This window comes from Pyricularia oryzae, chromosome 1, assembly GCF_000002495.2.
Source record: "Pyricularia oryzae 70-15 chromosome 1, whole genome shotgun sequence".
Classification (NCBI taxonomy): domain Eukaryota; kingdom Fungi; phylum Ascomycota; class Sordariomycetes; order Magnaporthales; family Pyriculariaceae; genus Pyricularia; species Pyricularia oryzae.
The window spans coordinates 6,061,023-6,078,159 of NC_017844.1; the positions used below are offsets into that span (position 1 = coordinate 6,061,023).

A 17,137-nucleotide genomic window follows, 5' to 3' on the forward strand; every position below is an offset into this window, starting at 1 on the left:
TGGAGCGGAATATTGAAATTTTGGATGCTGCCTAGAATTGACACGATGAGGGGCAAGACAAGGGGGACTGTGTGGGTGCTAGTGGTAGCCGCAGGGGTCATCTCTTGTCTAAACAGGGGCCAGCTTGGGCAGGTAAGGCTTCGCCAGAAATGACAGGCACCTTGCCGCCTCTACCGGTACTGAGATCCAAAAGAAAGTGACGTATTTTGTACCCCGTGCGTTTGATTCCGAACTCGATAAATCCAAAAGTCTGCCCGTATGGAGATAAGCACCCTGCAGGTGAGATTACTAGGAAGCACCAATTCGGTGTTGTAATGACAACAGCAATTAAAAATCTCTCATGGTGTTAACTCCTGCTGGTGAGAGTGAGTACCTTGGACAGGTGTGCAAACATTTATGCTTGGTCTGACTTTTGCTTTGACCCCCATTGTTTGCTTCAGGTATCTTGACGTTGCAGTCCCGTTCATTGTCCTGAAGCGTTTACAGTAGGTAGTACTTGGGGTTTCTAACCATAGAAGCGGCATTGAAAGCCGATCATCTACCCCACACTAATACCTTACCTCTCTAGGTAGGTACCTGGCTTCCTGGGAGAAGCCGGGTTGCTTTATTAATGACCTGTGCTTCAGCTCCGTGCTAGGGCCTAATTGCTACTATGTGCCAGCCATTTTATTTGTTCAGAACACTTTCGTGAAGCAAAAAGAAAAGAAAAAGAAAAACAAAAAACTCCTACCCACACGCGGGCAAAAAGCAATACCTCTTATGCTCAAGCTTTTTCGTTGCTACCTTGCACAGTGTTACGGCTGCAAGGTTGAACTGAATTTTCTTAGGCAAATCTCGGCCTGCACCATGGCAGCACCGCAGTAGATCGCTTTCCCATCACCCATGCTGTTCTAAGCCTATTATCCGTTCTAATTGGAGCGCGGCTTTCGTGCGCCAAACTGGGCAACACAGGGAAAAGAAAGAGAGGGACCAGATTTCAAAGGCTGACTGACGTACAGTCGACAGGCAGAACAGCTTTCGGGCGACAGATCCAGTACGGTGCCGGCATTGAATTTCCCGAAAAGAAGAGTGTAAATGTACATGTTGATGGTGGCACACAAGCCAAGACAGATAGATAAACAGTCTCCATGTCCATTGTTTTGTCAAAAGACTTTGGCTTTCTTTGAAACTTGACACGAACGTAGCGGAGCCCAGCCAAAGCGTTATGGGCTGTTTGTGCCCCCAAACCGAAGAGTGCTTGAATCGCCAACGCCCCTACGAGTGCTCAACTGGGCAGAATCCCCTCAAAATTGTTTGGACCTCCTCCATCTCAGGTGAGGCTGTGCGTCCCGCCTGCTCCCCTCATTGGCAATCTGTTATTATTCCCTGCACCGCGACCAGAACCAGGTACCTACCTAGTAATCAAAAGCGAGATCAATTGGGCAATTGGGTTGCAAGTAAGCCAAAGCACCGGTTTGGCCGCTGATGGGTTGACCTTTATTTTCCTTCCCCTTGTCAAATCAGCAAGAAGCAGAAGGACCCCTGCAAAAGAGCGGCAACGTACGAAGTAATTATAAGCAAAGCAAACCAGGGTTCGAGGAAATTCATCACTGCGAAGACGAAGCGGCCGACCAAACGGTTTGCGAGTTTCCCATACATTTGAGGTGATTTTAATTAGGTCGCAGCGGAGGAGCATCTCTTTTTGTGGTGCTGCTTACACCATAGACAGCCCGCGCAGCACAGTAACCCACCCAGAGCCCCCCAGTGAGATCTCGGCACACCCACCGCATTTTACAGCGCATGTTGTAGGTGCAGATTACGGGCAAAGGTCAGGTTAAAACAAGAACCGGCACAAGGAAGTCGAAGACAACGGATCCCGATCCAAAACTTGTCCCCTTACTTCAAGCTATGCCGTTCGGGCGCGCAGGCAAAGGGCAGCAGCAGAGCAACAGCCCAGGTGCGTCGCCAGCACTTCAACAACAGCATCAACAAATCCAACAAGGCCTCTCCCAGCAGCAGCAGCAGCCGCTGCAGCAGCATTCCTTAGCAAGCGGTGTCGCGCAGTCATCATCCGCCGTCTTCAGCCCCGTTGACGCACCTCCTAAAAATCCCATTCAGACCGTATCGATCAGACAGTCGAGTAATTCCTCATTCGATTCGCGATTTCAGCAGCAGCAGACACAACTGCAACAACAACCCAGCCCATCGCCGCAGATCGAGTTTGACCCAGTCGGCCGGAGCCAGAGCCATCGCTTCCCTCACCAACCACCGCCTCCTGCTTACGCCGTTGCATCGAGCTCTTTTGACGACCTCCATTCCACACACTCGCTCGCTGTCTCATCGCCACTAGTTCAGCAAGGACAGCACAGCTTTCCCACGTCGCCATTGCTACAGCACCCCCAACATCCCCAACACCTTCAGCAGCAGCCGCAGCCGCAACAACAACAGGCACCTCCAGTCGAGACTCGCAAATCCACACGGAAGCTTGTTAAGAACATCTTCTCCTCGAGCCGCAGCTCCGATAACTCTTCACAACACCAGGCAAAAGGGTCAATCGATCAAACTCCTCAGGTTCAACGGCGAACCTCGCAGCGGGTAAGCCAGACTTTTCACGGTAGGAGCTCGGCCACTCAAGCGTCATCGGACCACCAGCAGCAACAGCTTCATCAGCTACACCAGCAGCAGCAGAAGCACCAGGCGCAGCAGCAGCATTCCCCTGCTGACTGGCAAGCTCAAGTGTCGAACCCAGACCTAGCCCAGTTGAACGCGCGGGATCCCCTTCGACTTGGGATTCGTCAAGTTCAAACAGATCTAGGACCTGCATCTTATAGCCAAAACGATCAGGCCACGCTATATAATCATCAGCAGCAATCGGGCTCTTCCCAGGAACTATCTCGTCCCCAGGGCCAGTCACAATTTGATTCGTCAGGACACCAGCACCAACAGTTTCAGCTCCAAACACAGCAATTCCAAAATCATCCCTCCGGGCCGCCTCCAGTATATACAGGTGGACACCTGGGGCCGAACCCAAACAATCAAAACCCGGAGACAATCTCTCAGCTTTCGCGCGACTCACCCATTGCTGACTCGGAGCAGATAGCTATCAACTTGCACTCAAGTCAAAACTCCCCTGCAATTAACTACCCTCCAAGCTCGCAAGACTTCTCGAACACTGGGACCCACCACCAACACCATCAGCAGCAGCAGCAGCATCAACAACAGGATCAAGGTCAGAATCAGGTTGCAATTCAAGGTCAGGGTCAAACACAGCAGTCGCAGCCGCACCAGCAGCACCAATCCCGTAATCCCCAAGAAGGCGAAGACATGCCCCCGCCTGGCCAACCAGGGCAGCCTCCGATTCGCCGGTCGCAGGACATCGAAAAGGGTATGCGGGGTCAGCAACAGATGGAACCCCCACCCGGCCCGCCTCCAAACTACAGGCACAGCCAATCTTCCTCTGCAAACCCAATGCAACAGTCTGGCCCTGGCGGCATGCCTCAAAACTTTAGCAGAGGCGGCGCGTCTCAAGACCGTCAGTTTAATGATGCGCAACCGGGTGAGAGGACTAGCAGTCCTCAGCCCGAGGCTGTCGAGCCGGATAAGGCCTTCAAAGAGCTACGTATGTGGTCAAACGGAACCCCACCTTATGGCCCCCGAGGGGCTGGCTGGTTAGACGTGCCCAGGCATTGGCTCAACTAACTTTCTTTTGCGACATTGTGCTATTAGTGACCAAATACAAGAACGTCAAGAGGTTGTACTTTGATGGAAAGAACCAGATCGAAGGACTCAACAACCAGGTTGAGCAATTGCAAAATGCGGTCGCGAACCAGCGCATTTCACAGTCTCGCACGGCGCTCGATGACAATGAGTACACAACCCGGTTCAACCGCCTCAACGGCGCCATTAACAATCTGTCCTTCAACATCCGCAAGGACTGGGTTATGATTCCTCCACTACTCGATGGGTTCGTCAGCGCCGATGCTCTGCGGACCGGCAAGCAGGAGATGACGGCAGTCGGTCGGGCTGCCATCACACACTGGGTTGTGGAGTTCGTTTTCAACAAGTGTTTCCACCCAGGTCTTCCACCGGACCTGTCGCGCGAGCTTAAGCACATCGAGCAGAATATACGAACATTCTCATACACCTTGAACAGTCAAGAGGAGTATGATGCGCTCACGTCCAAGGTGGTCAGCTGGAGAATGGCGACGCTCGAGGGTCTACAGCCAGTGCTGCAGTCGTCGAGGAGTGCGGAGCACCGCGTTGAATTCACAAGATTAGCATCTGAAGGTTTAACCAACAAGCTATTTGAACACCTGACCAACCCGCCCCCTCCAGGCGTGGATGGCAGTGTGTCGATGATAGTCGAGCTCGCCGTCGGCATTGCAGCCAATTTACCCCTGGAGAGCCGTGACGTGGCAGTGACGTACCCGCAGCCTGGGTCGCAGATCAACCCAAGCCTGATGGAAGTGGAGAAGACGGGTCTGCCCGCTCTCGACTTGCAGGCGCCAGAGGGCGAAGGGGCAGGTGACAGCGACGAGCAGCAGGAAGACCGCACCGCGGTCAAGGACGGCAAAGCCGGACAAAAGAGCGGAGCCTCGCGCGGCGGTGACAAGGCAGCCAAGAGCGGTATGTCATCAACACTTTCAAACATTCTCGGCGGATCTTCGCGCAAGGGCAGCGTGGCATCGGTAGCCGGGCAACGACAGCAGTCGATCTCTTCAGCCTCAATCGTCAGCAACGGTGGTACTGACGCGGGGACAGCAGCAACAGCAGCAGCAGCATCTTCATCAGCGACAAACTTGGTCTCGAAAGAAGTGAGCAACAAGATTCGGTATGCTGGCTTTGTGGTCGTCGAGGTCAGGGGCCGACAGGTTCTGGTCAAGGCGCCCGTGTGGAGCATTGCATGAAGTCAAGATGAGCAACATGGTACACGGGAGAATCACCGACATTCACCCGTGGCTTAAGTCCTTGTTGGAGTCAATGAAGCGTATTCTTTTTCTGTCTTTTCTGTTTTGCTTATCTTTCTTCTGATATCATGATGCCAAAAGACATTTTTTATCTTTTCTCTCACCCTTAAGTAATCTATGGTCACTTTGATTTGGTCTCTCATTAAGTCATTTTGCCCTTCTCTTGGGCATCCCTACGCCTGGGAATTTTTGCAAACAAGAGCAGGCAGACCACTTGGACTATGCTGAAGGATTGACCAGGTCGTCGATGGATGGTAAACTTATTCCTTCCAGGTGACAGATTTGCAATTTGATTGCCCATATTCAACCTCAAAATATTTCATCACATCACATTACCTGGATGCCGCGAATGATGACGCTGCAGCTGAGGACTCTCACTATTCCCTTCATTCATCTGCAGACTTGGCCCCATTCATGTAGCTGCTGCTTATGTGATATGGTCGATATGAGGGGACGGCAAGCTTACATCTTGTTTGTCACCGCCTTCCAATTCAGTATCACCCCTCCTCGACTCTGAAAGATTCTGCCACCCCTCAACCCAAAAAGTCCAGGATCATGAACGGCTTGGTTTACATGTGGTAGCTTCCATGTTATGCATTGCAGCATGCAAGAGTGCAGAGATCAGGAATATCACCACTCAGCCTCATCGTGACTGAAAGTGCTTTGCGTACTGATGTCCTTGTCGTCTGGAGCATATCTTGCATTTGGAGTTAGATGTATTACCAAGCTATCAGTACTGTCCTAAACCAAACGGCGACCCCAAATTCACTCCCCCCCAGTAAGCAGAATTATGGCAGAAACAGGCCAGACCACGTCCAAGCCGGAGCATCTCGAGCCCTCCAAGCTTGGGACCAAGGAATAGTCAGTTAGTCTAGTCTTGACATTTAGCGCCTAGCCAAATATCCTATCTCACGTCACGTCCGCGCCACCCAGATCTTACCGATAGTCTAACAAGTATCTTAACCATAGCTGGGATGCGCTCTACGACACAGAGATCGCCAACCACGAAACCAATCCGTCCGACATCGGCACGGTTTGGTTTGACGACTCAGATGCCGAGGCCAAGATGGTATCCTTCCTAAACACAAAACGTGTCGACCTGAGCCTCGACAGGAACTCCACCTCCTTTGTGGACCTCGGAACCGGCAATGGCAACATGCTGCATGCTCTTCGGAGGGCCGGTTGGGCCGGACCTTGCCTGGGGGTTGACTACAGCCCCGCGGCGGTCGCCCTGGCGCAAAAGGTTGCCGCATCCACGACGTATTCGGAAGCCAGTGACGAGGACGATGAAGAACACGAATCAGAGAAAAGGGACCCGAGCAACAACCCCATATCATTTGCTCAATGGGACGTCCTCGACGGGCCCCTCGACCCCGATGCAGCCGCCACCCCGCGAAGGGGCGCCTGGGATGTCGTGCTGGACAAGGGCACGTTTGACGCCGTGTGCCTGAGCGCCGACATTGACGCTGCCACGGGCCGGCGCCGGAGCGAGGACTATCGCGCCCGCGTGCTCGAGCTCCTGCGCCCGGGAGACGGCGGTGTTTTTTTGGTCACGAGCTGCAACTGGACAGAGGAAGAGCTGAGGGCCTGGTTCGAGGGAAGAGGGGGCGAGGGCGCGGCGCGTCTGGTTTACGCGGACCAGGTCCAGTACCGGTCTTTTAGCTTTGGGGGCGTCAAGGGTCAGACCATCAGTACGGTCTGCTTTGTAAAGAAGGATTCCACGTCCTGAAATAATAGCATTGTGCCATTTTGTCTCAATAAGTTGCAATCATGTTTGATGAGTTGAAAACCAATCATTCAATCCGCTTCCCATTTCACACGAGTCGATTACCATGAACATCATGGTAGCTCAGAACCTGACACACAAAGACGACCAAATACAATAAATAGAGTGCGGACCGATCGATGCTACCAAATGGAACCACTGTTTTAATTTATTTCATTTTATTTTTGAGGCTCAATGTCTCATCTAAAGTCTTCTTCGCCAGGGTTGAGAGGAAGGGTTTGCCGGAAACATTCGTCTAGTTCGGTACCTAGTCAACGCCCGCGGCACTGCAATTCGGGTCCAGTCATGTATCGTCCCCAATGGTTGGCGATAAATGGACTGCCAAAAGAGGCCAAGGGGTGAAAAAGCGGCCATCTCAATGCTTAATCGCAAAATCTGAACCTCACTTTCCATTGGCATCCTGTGGCAGCCATTTTTTATAGCCCACCCCTCTTTTGCGCCGCAAGAGAGAGGACCATTATGCCATGTCGCGAATCTCTCCTGTATATGCTCTCAAAGAATTTCAAAACACAGAGGGGTCTTTTCATGGCCATATTCTTCCAACCACTGACCTTTGGAAGATGATATGATAAAAATAAGAACATGAATTTTGCTTCATTAGACTTTCTGGGAATCTATGGTGACGTATTCATAGGCTCGCCGCCAGGGAGCGGTCCAGACGCAGCCGCGGCCGCCGTCGTTGCGAAGTATCGAACATCTACATCGTCATCCTTCTGTAGCTTCTCCAGACTTGGCATGACGCGCTGCTGGATAAGCTCTGCTCCCCTGGACGAGGGGCTGAACGGCGTACCAGCCTTCTCCAGTGAGTAAACGGTGCCCTCCTCAGGAAGGCGGCGGAGGACGTCGATCAAGACACCGTATGTCTTGGCAACATTGAACCGGATGTTGGGAATGTCGTCGACGACGAGCTTGTCCAGCATCGGCAGGATATTCTTACCAATCACGTCCATGCTGACAACGGTAGCCAGAGTCTGTGTGTGGGAAGATCATCACGGTTAGTCTATGTTCCTAGTGATCACGAATAAGCTGTATAGGTAGGTTATCGGGCGCTTACCGAGATGGCGAAGCATGTTGTCATGCGGTACAGGTAGTTGGGGTGGTTGCCCATAGCCATCACCTTGGGAATAATGGCTTCACTGGCCCACTCGACTCCAAAGACTTCGGTGAGCTTCTTCAGGTTGTGGGTTGCAGCTTCTCTGATGGAGAAGACGGTGTCGCCAAGCCAACCCATGCACAAGCTGCTCAGCTTTTCATCGAAGAACTTGACGCCAAGCTGGCTGGCCAGCAGTGGGATGTACTCGATAATGGCCAACCGCACCCGCCACTGCTTGTCCTCAGCTAGTTGAACAATAGCAGGGAGCAGTGACTGTGAAAGGAGCTCAATGCCAATAACTGAGAATGGTTAGATTTCGTGGGCACGTGATGTTTCAGAAACATGATAACCTACCATTGTTCACCAGCTCAAGCTTCGAAATGATGTGCAACCGGACCTCGGGGAACTCGTCCTTAAGCATTTGCAGGAACATTGGGAGCAAGTGATCGATGGTCCTAGAATGATAATAGGGGTTAGTCAGCGTGCTGTACGTACGTAATCCTTGCCAAAGCATAAAACTATAATTGTGAGAATATACGCAATAAGGCTTTCGTATAGAATCCACTCACTCTTGTTTGCCAAGGATGGGGGCCAAGCCCGAGATCTGTGTACCCAGAGCTGCGCGAACGTGTTGCGAACTGTCCGAAACCAGATCCTCAATGCTGCCCATAACCTCGTTGAGAAGCGTCGTCCTGTCAATCAAGGCGCAGAAACCTGGGATTTGCCCTGCTATGGCCGTCCGGACCTCGGCCTCGTTGTCCTTCAGGAGCTTAACAAACGCTGGGACAAGATCCCTGGATACCACCTCGTCATCGACAGCTTTTGCAATCTGTATTCCACATGCGATATTCTATTAGCGATGCCGCATGCAGAGGCCCTCCAAATTTATGTTTCAAGCCGCGGATTATGTTGTCTAAGCCTGTGATTTCTTCTCTTACCTTCTCAAACCTGTCTGCAATCATGTAACGAACTCTCCAGCTCTTATCCTCTATCAGATTGCGGAGCGTAGTCAGCAGGACACCATGGCTCGACTGCTGTTCCTTGGGAACAACTTCCGCAACGGAAATGAGAACTTCGACGGTGAGCAGGCGAACGCTGTCCTGATCGTCTGACGCAAGGTGCTGGAACATGGGTATCATTTCATCAACAACAACCGCAGCCGGCATCTCCTTGACAAATTTGGCAAGGTGGGTGGCCGATTGCCGGCGAACCATGGGCGTCTCATCGTGCACAAGGTGGCCAAAGTCGCGCCTCAACTGCTCCTGCAGCGGCGGCGCAACCTTGCTGTATGGTGTTGTGTAGAGACCACATCCCGAAATCTTGGAAGTGAACCAGTCGGCCTTGGAGAGGCGGCTTGTCAAGGGGATGAAGTACTCCTCGACTTGCTTCGGTGACAACTCGGCGCAGATCTTGTTCAGTGACTCGACAGCCTAACCAGCGAGCGCAAAAAGACGCAATTCATCAGCCTGAGAACAGTCCCAAGATGCAGATTGATGCGATATGACGCGCAAAGAATCGCCGAGCATCAGAACAGGTTAGCATCACATCAAAGCTCATACCTTGTCTCGGACAACGGGCTCCTCGATAGCAGCCAGGTTCTCAAGGGGAGAGAGCAGGACATGTCCCCACTGCGATCCGCCAACATACTCGACAAAGTTACCCAGCTCTTCGCTGAGGGCAACAAGAACCTCATCCTCGTCCTCGACGGATTCTGGTACCATCACATTATTAGTAAAGTGGTGCTTTCTCTCAGCTATAGCCAAGTGACGCAGCTGGCGCGATACACGCCGATCGGTGCGGGGCGGGGAATGTGCCGTGGCGGAAAAGGCAGCGCAAGCAGCTGTGTAGTGGGTAAGAAAGATCGCGGGACGCTAACCGTCGAGAAAAGGGATCAGCTCATCACGAGTGCGGTCAGGGCCAAGCGCGAGGGCAATGGTCGAGAGTCGATGGATGGCATTGAGGCGAAGGAGAACATCGTCGTGCTGTTTGCGAGTAATAAGCGATTAGTTAGAATTAATCAACCAAAGTGGTTGTGATACAATGTCGATTCGATATATGCGCTGCTGGGTTTGGAATGTGCTGAGCGGTTCAGGTCCAGATACGGCGGGGCAACCGGACGAAGCGAAGCTCCCTTCCAGCTTGCCACGCCAAATTGATTGATGCTTGGGGAATCGGAGGGTCGCAGGCTGGCACTCGACCAAAGCACGCGACCAGGATGAATGGGGGGGTGCACGGATCCAAGAAAACTGACCTTGAGCTCGTCGATGAGGACGGCTATGGGGTAGAGCTCGTCGTTCGCATTTGGCGCGTCAGCCATGGCGAGCTTTGTGTGTGTCGGGGCGCGCGAAGGGGTTTTGGGTCAAGGTTTGGTATCAGTCGGTGCTGTGCTGTGCTTGTCCGCTCGTCCAAACGGCTGATCCAAACGGATAGATGCTGCTGCACTGTATTGGCGTGGGCGGGCGGACGGGAGGACGAAGCAATGAGCGGGAGAAAAAGGGGAGAAGAGAAAGATGAAAACAAATCGCCAGGGTCCTTTAGTCTAGACGTTGTTGGGTGCAGGCATCAAGATTGTCGCTGGTCTGTGATGCAATGACTTTCAAGTTTGGGGGTGCGGGTTGGTTATTTTGGTGGTAGTCCAAACCCGGCCTGTAGGCACTCTCCTTCGCAGAAAGCAGGTGGGTTCAACCAAAAGCTGGACCCCGTCCGCGGGCGGTCAATCAATCTGCTTTGTGGTGCACGGGGGGGGGGGGGGGGGGGGGGTCACCAATGACAGCGGCAGTTTTGGGGACTTGTATTGGGTGTTTAATTTGAGGTACCTACCCGGCTTTCCAGGTGTAGTAAGGTACAGAGGAGTACCCGCATTCCCCACAATGTCGCAAGATTACAGCTTTCCCACCGCGACTTTGTATCTCGTCTGCTAGAGAAGGTATTGCCGTCAAGGCTAGGCTACTTGCTAGTCTCGATCAATACAGAGTTGGGAGGCAAGCGAGCATGTTTTTAATTGGAAACATAGGATTGTATATCTACCTATTTTTTTAACTGCCTACTCATATTGCAGCTATGTATAACATTTGGTCCCTAGTCGTCTTTTTGCGATAATTGAGTCAAAGACTTAACCCCACGGCAAGCACATACCACTCGCTGTGTTGCGCCCCTCACCTACCTACCTAGGTAGGGACCTACCTGGGTACCTAGGTACTTGATTAGCTTATATTTCACCCCTCCAAGTCATCATGGAGCTCTCGTTGTCAGTGAACCCAGCCAACCTCGGGTGCCACGCAAACACCCCTTAAGGTTTAGAAGACAAAAACACGGCAGATAAAAGGGGTCAATCTTTCATCGCAGGCGTCAGGAAGACTCAGTTCCAGGTCAAGCACTTATCAGACGAACATCACATCGTTTTGCCCATTCCTCAGCTTCACCTAGGTAGTCGGTCAATATTTGGTGCTTGCCGGGTTTTTACCATCTTATCTCTTGATGTGATTCGCCTCGCGTGCAGATGTATACACCCAAGAAGACGTGGTCCTGAGGATGATAATTCGAAATTAGACTAGACTGGACTATTCTAGACCTAGTAGTCAAATGATTTTGTAAATCACATAACAAACCATAGCACGCTGCACAACGACAGGTCGACTCCTTCTCCTGCTGATAACGCTAATGCTGAAACTGTTCCACATGGGAAAGACGATAATATTTCCCGCTGGCATTTCTGATACTTCCTATTCTACCTGAGATACACCGTCAGGCTGCTAAACGGTTGGCAGCGTGCTCGATGGCTGCGGAGAATCAACCGGCGATTCTTTGCCGGATTTACCGCCTGGCGCAGAACCTGGGCCTGAGACGCCACCACTCCCATCCTGGCCGCTCGCGCTGATTCCTGGAGACTTCCCAACGACACGCTTGACGCCCTGTTGCACTTTCATGTTCCCGAGACCTTCTTGCAAAGCACCCAATGGATCTTCCGGCAACTCCGAGGTAGAGGCAGATGAGCGTCTGGGAAGCTCTGTCGGTTGTTTTTCTGGCGTGAGGAGCGTCTGGCCACTTTCAACACCCACCAAGACTGATTTGCTGGTTGGGAGGCCCGGTGGTGCTTGCTTCGGACTTCCGGGCGGATGCGGAGTTCCAGGAGCTGTATTGGGCTGCGGTCCTGATGACATTGATTGATATGTAGCAATTTTCTCTGCTGCAGACGCCGCCTCATCCAATGCACCATTCATTTCTTCGTCTCTTCTCGAAAAAAGTTGGTGCCACCAACGAATTTCACCCTCACGAGGGAAGAGGAGTCGCTCCTTGCCGCGTGTCATGTCATCAACGACAGGATCGTAATCCGGGTTGGTGAACTCCGGGCGACGTGATAAGAAGTAGTTCCAAACCGAGGAAGTACGCTCCTCAACCTTGGCGTCTTTTCTTTGCTTCTCATTGTTGAATAGGAAGGTACCATATTGGCAGGAATACAAATGATAGAGCAGCCGGCGGAGGAAGCGTTCGTTAAACTCGAAGCGCGTCGGATTTTGCCTCACTAGCTGATATGTAGCGTCGAGAAACTGGTGAAAGACGGGACTGATCTCCTTGGGCCGGGTAGCCTGATCCTCCGAGACTGGCGCTGTTGCATTCTTTGCATTATAGCCTTCCCCCCCCTCGCCATCAGAGTCGTCCTTGTCCTGGGTCAAATTCTTTGAGAAGAATCGCCTTGCTGAAGCCATTGCATTCTCCAAGGCCTCGCCGCGGCTTTCATTCTCGTTCGGTTCGATTCTTACTCCTGCCATGGCATCGTTTTGCGTGACAAACCACTGTTCGTGGTTAAGAAAGCCCGATCGTCGCTGGAACATGTGTCCAAACGATAGCCAGTCCTTCTCCACTAATATTATGAACCCGTCGATTGTCCTGTAGAAGGGATCCAGCATGATCTGTGAAAGTGCACTGAGCTGGCTTGTGCGATCCCAACCGTCTGAGCAGTGTATCAATACATTCGAATGGTAAATACCAACCTGTCGAGCAATTAAGTGAGAGCCCTCCAGGATGCCATTAATGTGCTTTAGCCAGCCGCTCTTTGCGAGAAGTTCCTTGTTGGGAGGCAAAGGAGATACATCGGCCTCCTTGATGGCCTCAATGACCTTGTTAAGAGCCGCTCGCATCACGTGGATGTTGTCGATGTTAAGAAAGACCTTCTTTGCAAATTTATAGTAGTCCATGTTCTCAGAACCCAGCCCTATAGCCTGCATCGCGTAAGAATTGATAGCAGGTCTTGCATCAACGATCAGATTCTGCCGCGTGGCGCCGTAGATAACCCTCTTCCCGGTTTTCTCATCAAACTCAAACGTGGTACCAGGGCCGCCGACCGCTGCATCTTCGTGACGATCCGTCTCGGTGAGACCTGGCTCAGGCACGGACACCACGGCCGCATCTGTTTGGCTATTTGACGGACTGGATTCGAATGAACCGCCGGCGCCCGAGTCCGCAATGGCAGCCGAGAAGCAGGCACCGACGAGGCGCTCATCCTGTATGCTGCGATTGCCACGTAGCCCCACGCAGGGCTGCGAGCTCCGCGTGATCGCACAGTTGTTTACAGGATGCAAGTATGTCAGGGTAGGAATTCGGGCGCGCGATCGATGATTAGCGGCGTATTTAAGGACATTGTCCGAGATCGACGTCGGCACGACGAGAACGGACGGGTATGTCGGAGAAAAGACGTAGTCCTTGTTGATATCCGATATCCTCCACCCGAGATCTCTCGCCTTTGCGCTCACCCCTTGGCGCCGAAATTCATCCCGTGAATCATATAAAGCCCAGCCGTTCAGCCCTCTTTCAGGTCTTGTTGGTTGATAGATGAACGCATAAAGCTTCTCGATGGCCCCCAGCTTGCAAGTTCTGGTTTTGATGAAGTCGAATGCTTCACGAGCGGTCTTGTCGTCGGGGATATTGAAAGTGACGTAACTAAAGTCGCGGCACCGCAGCCTTATCGACGAAGGTATTCCACTCGACGGCGGGGTTGGCCGAAATGCGCAGTGGTTCAGGATTGGATACGAAATAAAGTTTTCTCTAGGGCGAGTGTTCGACGGACTGCCGGGCGGAGGAGGTACGCAAAATATGATATGATAGTCGGTAAGCTTGAGGATCCCTAGAGTCGCGGTTCCACCGGTGATGGCGTGAACGCCCTCTATTGTCTGCACATAGGAATTCTTAGCCTGCTGCTCATAGGTAAGGCGCAAATATGATGGGAAGTACAAGTAAAAGCTGTTTAACAGCGGTTCAGTACCTGCTTGACATCCATAATGCTACCACTCCTGAATATAAGGAAGGGTCGGGGGCGCCGTCCAACAAGGCTGACTTGACTATGCCAGTCAGAGCCCTATGCTTGCCCGAACTGTACCGTCCTACTCGTAGCGATGAAGTATGTTCTCGAGTGGGAAGGAGTCCAAAGTTTGGCTGTCAAAGTGACGCGGTAGTAATAATACTACTCTAGCAGGAGGCAGTACGGAGTCACAGCTTGAGCCAAGCTTTAGCTAGGATAGGTAGGTAGGTAAGGTAGGTAGTTAGGTAGATGAGCTAGGTCACGCGGCCACGAGTCGTCAGTAACACAGGTTCCGTGACGAATTGCCCATGTTGTGACTTTTAAGCCATTGTTCGCGCAACACAAGCCGGTGAGCCTTTGTGATAGAGCGTTCGACGGAAAACCGAAGACTCCAAAGCTTCCCCTAGGAGTTATGAGACAGGAGAGAGCACCGGATGTAATACCGAGGATAGGCGGGTGGTAGTGATGACCCTGAGTTGGGTAATGTGGGCGTCAAAGAGCATGTGGCCTGTGGCAGGTCTGTCTTCGTAATTTTGGCCGCCTCCCAGGGTCACCGGGTTCCCTCAGCAGCCCTAACAGCGGAAAGGAAACAAGCGCAGCTGTTGCAGGCCTGCAAGGCAAGGCGAGAAAATCTGGGGCTGCGGATAGGAATATGCTATATCGCTTCTGTTTCCTATTTCTTTTTTGGTAGAAGGTAATGCTAGCATCCATATGAACCAGAAGCTGTTGATCTACTGAGGAGCAATGTGGGGGTTGAGGACAGAGGTAGCAACCCTGGTCAGAAACAATCGGCAACTTGTACTGTAGGTAATGGTCCTGCGCGCGGCGCTGGGGCACCGACGCGGCGGCTGCTGCGCTGCACATGCTGTGGCCCACCCCGACAGATTGCGTGGTTTTAGCAACGTGAACCCCAGTTGCTCAGCAAGCTCTCATGTACGTACCGGTAATGGACATGCTGCACAAATTCCCATACCCACTTCGACCGATAAGATAAGTACTTCCCACCCTGTCGCAGCCCGCCCCGCTTCAACTGGCAAAATGATCCACTCTTTTAAGTGCAAAGCCCTAGGTTTCCCACCAGTCACTGGAAAAAGAGGGCAGTCGAAGGACGGCATCACAGACCTCACTTTTGTTGCGCAGCAGCCAAACCTCGATCGACAAATCCCCCACGAACGAACCACGACATCTACCGGTCAATCAAAACAAATCGATCAAGATGGCTACTCCCGGTGCTGCTCAAATGTGAGTAAAATACGCATTCGATAGGCAAAGATTGAGGGACAAGCTGGAACGGTTTGAATCCAAGAAATCAACAAACAGCGGCGGGGGATTATGAAGGCATCATGATGGACGAGACAGGTCGAATAACGACACGAAAACGATTAGTCAAATGCTGACAATGGGTGATTGCTGCCATCTAGCTCCAAGAGGAGAAAGTTCGTCGCTGACGGTGTCTTCTACGCCGAGCTGAACGAGTTCTTCCAGCGTGAGCTGGCTGAGGAGGGTTACTCGGGCGTTGAGGTCCGCGTCACTCCCACCGTTACCGACATCATCATCCGCGCCACCCACACCCAGGAGGTCCTTGGCGAGCAGGGCCGCCGCATCCGCGAGCTCACCTCGCTCATTCAGAAGCGCTTCAAGTTCCCGGCCGACTCTGTCTCACTCTATGCCGCCAAGGTACAGAACCGCGGTCTGTCGGCCGTCGCCCAGTGCGAGTCGCTCCGCTACAAGCTTCTGAACGGTCTGGCCGTCCGTCGCGCCTGCTACGGTGTCCTTCGCTTCATCATGGAGTCTGGCGCCAAGGGTTGCGAGGTCGTCGTCTCAGGCAAGCTCCGTGCCGCTCGTGCCAAGTCCATGAAGTTCACCGACGGCTTCATGATTCACTCCGGTCAGCCCGCCAAGGACTTCATTGACAGCGCCACCCGTCACGTCCTCCTTCGCCAGGGTGTCCTGGGTATCAAGGTCAAGATCATGCGCGGCTCTGACCCCGAGGGCAAGGCCGGCCCCCAGAAGTCGCTGCCTGACGCCGTCACCATCCTCGAGCCTAAGGAGGAGCAGCCCGTCGTTCAGCCCGTCAGCCAAGACTACGGCGCCAAGGCCGCCCAGGTCCAGGCTGCTGCTGAGGCCGCAAGGCAGGCTGAGCAGGGTGAGGGTGAGGAGCAGGAGCCCGCTGCCGAGCAATAGGATCGCCCGACGGTTGGTGCTATCGCGGTTGATGAGGATCTTGTCGATATTGGTCATCCGAGCCCTGCCGCCCAGCGTCAAGAGGTGCAGCATGTGCACGAGCACTATGCTGAGCATACGGCTGCCACCTACGACGGCCAAGACGACCCTTTCATGATTGGAGGCCAGTCTTCGAATGTCGCTGCTGACGCCAATGAGGGCTATTCCTTTGTTGAGGAGCAGAATGAAGACGACCGATGGAACACTGGTCCTGTCGGCGGCTGGTAAATGTTTGCTGGGAGGAGGTTCTTGAATTGGTTGATGAGGAAAAGGCAGGCTGTCAGGCGTTTACTTGATTCGCATCTTTCTCTGATTTTTTTTGTCCTGCATTACTCTGCGATCAACGGAAATGGGAAATGGAAATACGGTTACTATTTCCTCTGGCTGGTTTTGTACTTTGATGAGTAACGGCACAAAACTCAGGCGGCTTGAATGATATTGAAGCAAAATCGAAGGTACTCGTGATCATGCTCTCCCAAGCGGTGAAGGACAATTAGTTCTCAGCCTGCACACGTCAACCCTGCATTTTACGCCCAGGTCTTGAGGTCAGTGCGCGATATCTTGCATCATAGCCCAAGCTACTAATGATATCTAGGCGCCTCATGGGCATATTGACGAGAAATATAATAATGATAAAAATCATAATCAAGTCCATGCTAGTCAGTGTACTGTAGCTTTATCCCTTCTCGGTCTGTAGTGTGAGATGATTCATAGCAACAATCCTACCTTACCTTTGCATTTGCCGGAGTCTGTTCCGCATGTGTGCCAAACAAAAAATGACAACATTAGCTCAA

The 17,137-nt window shown here is 52.5% G+C and overlaps 5 protein-coding genes across 5 annotated transcripts; 3 read left to right on the forward strand and 2 right to left on the reverse strand.

The window, feature by feature from the left end:
* The first annotated feature begins 1,425 nt into the window (after positions 1 to 1,425).
* Positions 1,426 to 5,625, forward strand: MGG_16441 (uncharacterized protein). Its single transcript, XM_003710520.1, has 3 exons — positions 1,426 to 3,598; positions 3,706 to 4,605; positions 4,744 to 5,625. The coding sequence occupies exons 1-3, from the start codon at positions 1,888 to 1,890 to the stop codon at positions 4,884 to 4,886; spliced, it is 2,754 nt and encodes a 917-aa protein (XP_003710568.1). The 5' UTR covers positions 1,426 to 1,887; the 3' UTR covers positions 4,887 to 5,625.
* Positions 5,551 to 6,751, forward strand: MGG_16442 (uncharacterized protein). The gene is made up of 2 exons (XM_003710521.1): positions 5,551 to 5,807; positions 5,916 to 6,751. The coding sequence occupies exons 1-2, from the start codon at positions 5,737 to 5,739 to the stop codon at positions 6,673 to 6,675; spliced, it is 831 nt and encodes a 276-aa protein (XP_003710569.1). The 5' UTR covers positions 5,551 to 5,736; the 3' UTR covers positions 6,676 to 6,751.
* A 111-nt stretch (positions 6,752 to 6,862) lies between these two features.
* Positions 6,863 to 10,489, reverse strand: MGG_05671 (protein phosphatase PP2A regulatory subunit A). Its single transcript, XM_003710522.1, has 8 exons — positions 10,077 to 10,489; positions 9,702 to 9,807; positions 9,385 to 9,536; positions 8,764 to 9,255; positions 8,395 to 8,654; positions 8,180 to 8,280; positions 7,787 to 8,124; positions 6,863 to 7,703 (listed from the first exon to the last, which is right to left on the reverse strand). The coding sequence occupies exons 1-8, from the start codon at positions 10,140 to 10,142 to the stop codon at positions 7,347 to 7,349; spliced, it is 1,872 nt and encodes a 623-aa protein (XP_003710570.1). The 5' UTR covers positions 10,143 to 10,489; the 3' UTR covers positions 6,863 to 7,346.
* A 763-nt stretch (positions 10,490 to 11,252) lies between these two features.
* On the reverse strand, positions 11,253 to 15,030 carry MGG_16443 (protein phosphatase). The gene is made up of 2 exons (XM_003710523.1): positions 14,085 to 15,030; positions 11,253 to 13,992 (listed from the first exon to the last, which is right to left on the reverse strand). The coding sequence occupies exons 1-2, from the start codon at positions 14,097 to 14,099 to the stop codon at positions 11,578 to 11,580; spliced, it is 2,430 nt and encodes an 809-aa protein (XP_003710571.1). The 5' UTR covers positions 14,100 to 15,030; the 3' UTR covers positions 11,253 to 11,577.
* Positions 15,031 to 15,166: 136 nt separating this feature from the next.
* MGG_05673 (40S ribosomal protein S3) lies at positions 15,167 to 17,081 on the forward strand. The gene is made up of 2 exons (XM_003710524.1): positions 15,167 to 15,362; positions 15,542 to 17,081. The coding sequence occupies exons 1-2, from the start codon at positions 15,337 to 15,339 to the stop codon at positions 16,302 to 16,304; spliced, it is 789 nt and encodes a 262-aa protein (XP_003710572.1). The 5' UTR covers positions 15,167 to 15,336; the 3' UTR covers positions 16,305 to 17,081.
* Positions 17,082 to 17,137: the final 56 nt, after the last annotated feature.